The 8,271-nt window shown below is 41.3% G+C and overlaps 1 protein-coding gene across 4 annotated transcripts; it reads right to left on the bottom strand.

Moving 5' to 3' along the window:
- Positions 1 to 2,714: 2,714 nt before the first annotated feature.
- LOC119323236 lies at positions 2,715 to 7,907 on the bottom strand. 4 transcript variants are annotated; one of them, XM_037596836.1, is made up of 7 exons: positions 7,385 to 7,907; positions 7,263 to 7,296; positions 6,430 to 6,516; positions 5,754 to 5,880; positions 4,043 to 4,167; positions 3,793 to 3,906; positions 2,715 to 3,691 (listed from the first exon to the last, which is right to left on the bottom strand). In XM_037596836.1, exons 1-6 carry the CDS (start codon positions 7,755 to 7,757, stop codon positions 3,801 to 3,803), a joined length of 852 nt encoding a protein of 283 aa, XP_037452733.1. In that variant the 5' UTR covers positions 7,758 to 7,907; the 3' UTR covers positions 2,715 to 3,691; positions 3,793 to 3,800. The 4 variants fall into 4 exon arrangements, 3 of the variants coding, with proteins under 3 accessions (XP_037452733.1, XP_037452734.1, XP_037452731.1); XR_005156183.1 differs by having other exon boundaries at positions 2,715 to 3,397; positions 3,633 to 4,167; XM_037596837.1 differs by having other exon boundaries at positions 2,715 to 4,167; positions 5,749 to 5,880.
- Positions 7,908 to 8,271: the final 364 nt, after the last annotated feature.

Below are 8,271 nucleotides of genomic sequence, written 5' to 3'. Positions count from 1 at the left end.
TTGGGTTGGCACGAATCGAGACTGGGATTTGTCACTCCGTAGGACGGAGAGGTATCTCTGGGCCCACTCGGTAATGCATGATCATAATGAGCTCAATGTGACCAAGTGTCTGGTCACGGGATCATGCATTACGGTACGAGTAAAGTGACTTGCCCGTAACGAGATTAAACGAGGTATTGGGATACCAACGATCGAATCTCGGGCATGTAACATACCGATTGACAAAGGGAATTGTACACGGGATTGATTGAATCCTCGACATCATGGTTCATCCGATGAGATCATCGAGGAGCATGTGGGAGCCAACATGGGTATCCAGATCCCGCTGTTGGTTATTGACCGAAGAGGCATCTCGGTCATGTCTGCATGTCTCCCGAACCCGTAGGGTCTACACACTTAAGGTTCGGTGACACTAGGGTTGTAAAGATATGAGTATGCAGTAAACCAAAAGTTGTTCAGAGTCCCGAATGAGATCCTAGATGTCACGAGGAGTTCTGGAATGGTCTGGAGGTAAAGAATTATATATAGGAAGTCAGGTTTCGGCCATCGGGAACGTTTCGGGGGTCACCGGTATTGTACCGGGACCACCGGAAGGGTCCCGGGGGTCCACCGGGTGGGGCCACCTATCTCGGAGGGCCCCATGGGCTGAAGTGGGAGGGGAACCAGCCCCTGGTGGGCTGGTGCGCCCCCCCCCCTTGGGCCCCCCTGCGCCTAGGGTTGGGAAACCCTAGGGGTGGGGGCGCCTCCACCTGGCTTGGGGGGCAAGTTTCCCCCCTGGCCGCCACCCCCTGGAGATCCCATCTCCTAGGGCCGGCACCCCCCTAGGGGGCCTATATAAAGAGGGGGGAGGGAGGGCAGTCGCACCCATGCTCTTGGCGCCTCCCTCTCCCCTTGCTACACCTCTCCCTCTCGCAGAAGCTTGACGAAGCCCTGCCGAGATCGCTGCTGCATCCACCACCACGCCGTCGTGCTGCTGGATCTTCATCAACCTCTCCTTCCCCCTTGCTGGATCAAGAATGAGGAGACGTCTTCCTCAACCGTACGTGTGTTGAACGCGGAGGTGCCATCCGTTCGGCGCTAGGATCTCCGGTGATTTAGATGACGACGAGTACGACTCCCTCAACCCCTTTCTCTTGAACGCTTCCGCTCGCGATCTACAAGGGTATGTAGATGCACTCCTCTCTCTTGTTGCTAGATGAACTCATAGATTGATCTTGGTGAAAGCATAGAAATTTTTTATTTTCTTCAATGTTCCCCAACAATAATTTACCTACATAGTGCTACTTTTGTGCTCGACTAACAAAGCAGAAGACATGAACAACACATGTATTGGTTAATAACTAACGGTGTGATACCAACACACTTGAAAGGCAGAAAACATGAACAAAACATACCAGGCCTTCAAATATATTCATTTAAGAAAAGTATGACTAAAATTCAATTGACAGATTTAATATTACAGAACAAATATAAATCACAGATGACACATACAACAAAATATTATAGAAATGTAGAAATGGTAAACGATTGAAAGAGAAAGCTACTTAAAAACACTTTAATTAGACTGAGCACATACATAGCTGGAAGGGAAATGAATTTGCCTTAGATAATGAAATTTCATTATAAGATGAAACATCACAAGATAACTATCTGGCTAAGATAATTGTTTTCCTTATTTACCTGTTGAAATATCCACAGCTTTAAAGGGTCATATCCGTAGCTATTTCAATACCCCTTAAAAAGAAAAACATGAATAGGAAATTTCTAACATGGATCTCCATATATTGGAACATGCGAAATCGTCATGAGTTAACTTTGCAAATAGGTTTTTTTTGTAAAAGTTATTTTTGCAATGAAGTGAACATTATGGGCTGGTAAATTCAAACAACTCTAAGGTGAAACAAATAGATAGATCACCAAATTTGCATAATTAGTTACCAACTAAAATATAAATATCCTTGCACAAGGATCTCCTTGGTAGATACAAAAGGTATGATTGATCTGCAAGAAACTATCGACCTTTATTTAAAATTCAGAAAATATTGCAGTTCTAATGATTACCTTGGTTGAAGAATGGCTGACTGGTTACACATTCAAGAATGGCTACTGCTATCTGCTCTTGCTTGCCTTCACATTCTATAAGGATATAGTCATTAGCATAAAAAATCAAGTTTTTCTGGTTGTTGGTATCTATCAAACAGATTATAACACACTATTCTGCTCAAGAATAAGTGAGATACATATGTACGGAACCAAGACATCACAGTTTGGTAAAGAAATTAATGAGTATGGTAATATCTGAATTTTAGGCTTATAAGAAAGAAAAGAAGACTGAACCTTCAGTCTTTGCGTACGGTAATCTCTGAAATTAATGGTACACATAGTCATATTTCAATACATGTTGCGGTTTGGTCGCTTCTTCCAATCTTCTAGAAGTTCTGATCAGACCATGGTTCATCCTTCACTATGTTGCGGTTCTTCATGTCGACTCACATCGGGGCAGCACACCACACCAAAAATAAGAAATGAAGAAATAATGTGGAAACCTGATAAAGTATTGAATCACATGATGTAAATCAGTACAAAATATACTAGCCCTTTCATATCCATATGTTACATTTTCAAAGTAACTCCTTATATTAGAACTGATTCCGTTTACCAAATGTTGGAGGGGTTAATACTGCCATGACACAAGCATGGTATAGGCTGCATAATGGCAAGTAAGATAGCATGTCCTTATAAATTCAACCACCCATGCCAAATATTTTGTATCCAAGTCACAAATGGTTACTACATTAACAAAGCAGAATGGAACTCTTAAATAACAAAGGACATTGCCAAACTTGTACAAAGCATACAACGCACAAAATAATCCATGTATCAGCAATGAGTGGACGGAATTGGGAAAGAAACAGGACGTCAATGCATTGTTTAGTGAGCAAGTAGAAAAAAAAAGAAAATAGTTCTTGACTGAAAATTTAGTTGTTCTGACGCCATACTAAAGAGCACATCTTGGAGAAGCACCGCTGTTGTGCAAGCATGGCCATGAAAACACAACAGACAGAACTGAAAGAGCAACACAAAACATTTCTGTTTATGAATTCATTGGTTCACCTCTCACTGATCAACATGACGGTGCTGCAAAAGCAAGTGTTTTTATTTTTGAGAAATTAGTAATGCCAATATTCTTCCACATAGCAGATTGAAGCTATAAAAATCTTCTATTGCTAAAGACAATATTACAAACAAACATGCTTCACAATAACGTTTAGTGCAAAGTTATAAATGTGAGTAAAATACAAAGAATGTAGGATAACATTCTTTCTTTCTTCTTGCCAGAACCCTTCACTTCGGCAGCATGCTCTTCAGCTGCCTTCTTCTCCTCTTTTGGTTTCCTCTCCAAAATGGTCAAAAGAAGAAGATAATGAGTTGGCCAATCAATGACAGAACATGCAACATTATCTGAATATTCTTATTGTGCAAGTTGTAGTTGCAGAATGGGACTAACAAAAATTAGAAGTAGCTGGCAGTGGTCAAAGAGAATAGTTGCTTACTCCACACAAATCCTAACCAACATCAAATCAAGTAACTATTTAGTTAACATAATTGAGAGACAAAGAGAGTATTTTCACCTCGAGATTAGACCATCTATGGTTGTGGTGATGCCGTCCACAGATCTGCCATGATGTTCCTTATCGACAAAAAAAATGAACCAGTTAATTCAATTTAGGATAAAAACATGAGCTAGAGCAGAATAGAACTTCATAAATGTGATGGAAGTTCAGAACCAACATCATCTCCTAGAAGCAGAAATTCAAAGAAGCCGCTGTATGCACGGAAGTTTTGGCAAGATAAAAAGTTTCAGGCCTAAATATGCTTCTCTCAAACTTTGATATTTCTGAAAATCTGCATTTTATATTGAATAAATATTATAGTGCACATGGAAATAGTGCGGCCAAAGGAAAGAAAACATATACTTCCATCACACAATATATTACAAGGAATCAAGCTTGACATGAGAGAGAGAGAGAGAGAGATGAACCTGGACAGAGTGGATGGAGCAGTGGAATATGATTTTGCTTCTGAACAGAGTAAATTCTCAATGAATTTCCAAGTGAGTTGCCAATATCCTATTGCTGCGGGGTGGGAGATCAATCTAGACTGATGCTGTTATTGAATTGTCATCAACATCGATAAATTTGAATGTATGAATTACACTGTATGAGTTCCTTTAGCTGTTGGTTTAGGGACACATCTTGCCCCGTGCAAAAAGATAATTTATACGAGTCAACGGACAGGGAAGTAAAGAAAATAGGTCGACGTATGAGGTTCAAGGGAGAATTTAAAGATCCTTTGTTAACAAACAAATGCTATAAGTTTATCTAGCTTGACATCGACATATTTATTAAAGCTAGTACAGTCCCCGAACTTGAAAAGGAAATGAACATAATCAAAATGTATTACTTAAAAAATGACCTGCAACATTATTGTTGGAAACCCTGCAAGTACCTAAGGGAATCACACACTTCTAGTGAACACAATTGGGTAATCCAAAAGGAATAGTGCAGAACTGTAGATTTGAATATGTAGACCATGTTAAGTTAAATACCCGTATGCATGTGCAAATATACAACTTTTAAATGTCGCCATTAAGTCATGATAACTATTTGACATTTAAAAATACTATAAAAATAATAGAAATCATAGTTAAGTGACATCCAATCGCCTGAAAGAAAGCTTTCCACATATGTTTATGGGAAAATCTAAGAAAACCCAACAATTGAAGGTAGCAGTAATCTAAAAAAGGGACCCACATACATATACTGGACCATATATAAATACTATAGTGACATGTACTTTTATAGTATTCTGATTGAATTTAGTAACCAGGGTAGGTAGCAACAAATTTGCGCTCTTAACTTCCTCAAATTACCATCTCCTATTGAATCATACCAGGGCTTCCTCACATGGCATCACATATAAAGTGCCTATTACTAACTTGTAAACTTAGTCCTCTTTATATGTCTCCGGTACGTTAAAAATGAGGAAGACATATGTTACAATCTTTTATTGCACCAAGCCTTCCTCACACATCATCAATAATATCAAACCCCAAAAGTCAAGATGAATGTGCATGTATTCAGGTTTTCGCTGATCATATTAATATCATGTGGCAAGTTTCACCATTGAGCACAGAAAGCTTGAGACACGATGAAATACTTTATATAGTAACACATGATCCATCTAAGCTATGGGATGGGCATAACTACTTCACAATATAGGATTTTTTTAAATAACTTATAATCTGATTTGGTGGCAACTCTTGCTGCAGCGGCAAGTGCTAATGCACCTGATAAAATATAAAGCTTCAAATTAATTATAGGAAAATATGGAAGGAAGCAGAGGAAAAAAAATAAGAAATAAACTAAGGGTTGTAACCCAAAATCACACATCTCACAATCAGGTAAGAAGATAGTGCCAAGTCAGCTAGCTTTCCAGTCCGGAGATGTAAAATTCTTGCTAATTATAAAATCCTACAATGTATGAGCTACAAGGAAGATGCAAAACACAATTAAGCATAGCTAATAGTAACGTATGGAAAGCATTCCACCACAAAACTTGCATAGACAGTGGTAAAAAATAAACCTCAAGTGATGTATTAATCATTGACCAAACTATATTATGTATCATCTCCTCTGCTATGAAAATATATGGCTGCTACAACCACTGAAGAGTTATAACATGTACCTCACCCATATTAAGATTAGTAGCTCTCCTTTGCAGTTTATAAATGATGTCCAGCATGGCATGCAAATTACCGAGCAAGAGCTCATCTTTGGCAAAGAAGAAGTCTTCTGAATATCAATTGAACCATATGACCTAACATTAGGAAACAAAAAATCTATGTAAAACAGAAATTTAATGATACAGAGTCTGTAGATAACAATATATATAGCTTTCAGTATGTGTGTACAGTTAGGTGATGACAATATATATAGCTTTCAGTAACATTAGGTGCTTAAGGCACTGAAAGAGAAAGCAGGTCAATCCATCAACAATTGTACCAAGAGCAATTTACTCTAAACAGAAACCTTAGGAGCAACAAATGTAGAGAGATCTAGGTTGAACTACCCCCGAAAACATGTTTTGAGACTGCACGCCATCATCCCTAACAATAACATCAATCTTGACCCCTCCAAGGACAGAACCATGATCCACCACCTCTCAAATGTAAGAATAGAATCCGACAGTAGCCCACAACAGCCTCAAACATAGGCACACATGATGAACGCACAATAGACATGGTTGTAATGATTAGGAACAACCCAAAAATTACCAACACACACCAAAAAAGGACGAACAAGGATATTAGATAAATAAGAATAGAGATTACACATAACAAGTAACGGAAAATAAAGCAGGACGAACCTTATGAACCAAAGAATAACAACAGGGTCCAGCAGTTTCCAAGAGTCAACAGGATTCCAAGGCCACCACCAAACCGAAAGAAACAAACTAGCAGAAAGTAAAAAAACATTAATCAAGAACCATAAATTTGAGCACAACCATCTCAGAGAGCAAAACCACATTTCCACACATTCTTTGCAAGGAGGTTCAATGCTTAAGAAAAACATAACCTACATTCATTCAAATAGGAAAAAAACATGTAGGTCCCAATTCCATTAAATCAAACAAACCTAAGGATCCATGATCACTAAAGTAGGAACCTAAAAGAGTAAATAAACCTAGATGACACCCAAAAGAAGCAGACAGGATGGATGCAAACCAAGCTTGCCAGCCTAAATGGACCAACCCAGTGAATGTCTTCCTGACAGCATACTACTTCAGCTAACCAATGAACAATTTTTATAGATCATATCTAGAACAATATCGGTTTGTTTGGTAGCCCCAACAACGCACACATATGAGCAGTTCCAACAAACAAATCAATAGGCTACTTCTAGGATACAGCAGAAAGGTACAAAAAAATCCTAGGTCCTACCAGGATCTAGAGAAGTGACAAAAATCCCCAATTCCAAATGCCAAGCAAGCACAAAAAACAAGCAGGGAATAATAATTTTAGATGCTAGGCTTCTACCAATAACAGAACAAAAAACAGATACAACCATTGTATAGACAAAATCTAACATCGAATGTATACATGGCCGCAAAAATGCAAGCATGGGCCTGGAAAGCAGAGAAGAGAGGGAGAGGAGTCAGCCTGCAAAGGGCTGGCCAAAGACAGAACATGAAGAACTGACCAGAACAACGAGAACCTGTAGATAGCGGACCAAACTGCAATGGAAAAAAGGGGAAAAGGTACAACCATGGATGAGCTCCAGTTAACCAGAACTGAGACGGTCCAAAACAAACAATCACGTACAGATCGACGAACGTAGCAACGGATCCAGTGGCCGTGGTGCTTCCCGGAGGCAATGAGCACCTCCTCCCAGTGACGGCGACGTGGTGGAGGCGCAAGAGGAGTGGCGGGGGCCTCCTGCCAGTGGGTGGTGGCGGGGGAGACGTGAGGTAAGGCAAGGACAAGGGCGACGAACTGGATCTCGGCCATCGCAGGACGGGGAGGGCGGGCGCCCACTTGCCGTCGTGCAGCACGGCGGCGTGGTCGGAGGATAGGTGACGCGGGACGGGGGTCGGAGGAATCTTGCCCAAGGCCTGCTGCTGCGCCGCCTATTGCTGCTGCTCTCCGCCGCCGCCGTCGTCGTGCTCCTCATCCTCCCTCTGCTGTTGCTCATCATTGTTGGGGGGAGGGGAGGGGGGTTTGTTGCGGTGGATCTGGCCGCCGACGGCGCAGTTCAAGGAGGTGGGTGGCGGTGGCGGCGATGTGGGTGGGAGGAGAGGAGGCGTGCGGGAGGGAGGAAAGGAGGCGTGCGGGAGGGAGGGGGGCAGGCGGCTGCGGGAGGGAGGGAGAGGAGGAGGCGGCTAGGTCATCTCCACGCGAGTCGTCGTCTTTTCTATATCTATATCTATACTACTATATAGTGTACCAGTTTTGAATTGGATCTAAATCATCGATCATAACCGTTGGTGTGCTAAATCTAACGGCTGACAGCAGTGGGATTCGTGATGAACAGTATAACATAATAACCTCCACGGTGTTCTGGAACCATCGCCTCCCACTTCCCAGAAAAGAGGCCCAATACGTGATACATCTTGGGCCTTGTTGCAGATTGAGTGGAGGACGTGCTAAGCCCAAGGCAGAATTTGCAAATTCTTTTCCGTGTCATGAGGCTGGGCTTCCATACTTGCTAC

This window comes from Triticum dicoccoides, chromosome 6B, assembly GCF_002162155.2.
Source record: "Triticum dicoccoides isolate Atlit2015 ecotype Zavitan chromosome 6B, WEW_v2.0, whole genome shotgun sequence".
NCBI lineage: Eukaryota > Viridiplantae > Streptophyta > Magnoliopsida > Poales > Poaceae > Triticum > Triticum dicoccoides.
Note: the sequence above shows the minus strand (reverse complement) of the source record. Positions and strands in the feature narration are given on the sequence as shown.

Excerpts from the sequence above, each read along its gene's own strand:
- LOC119323236 (XM_037596834.1), bottom strand. The coding sequence starts at position 7,757 with ATGATGAGCAACAGCAGAGGGAGGATGAGGAGCACGACGACGGCGGCG. Across the intron at positions 7,297-7,384 it reads GTTGCTACGTTCGTCGATCT|TTTGGTCCGCTATCTACAGG; the intron begins GTACGTGATTGT and ends TTTCCATTGCAG. Across the intron at positions 6,517-7,262 it reads TACAGGTTCTCGTTGTTCTG|TTTGTTTCTTTCGGTTTGGT; the intron begins GTCAGTTCTTCA and ends ACTTTCTGCTAG.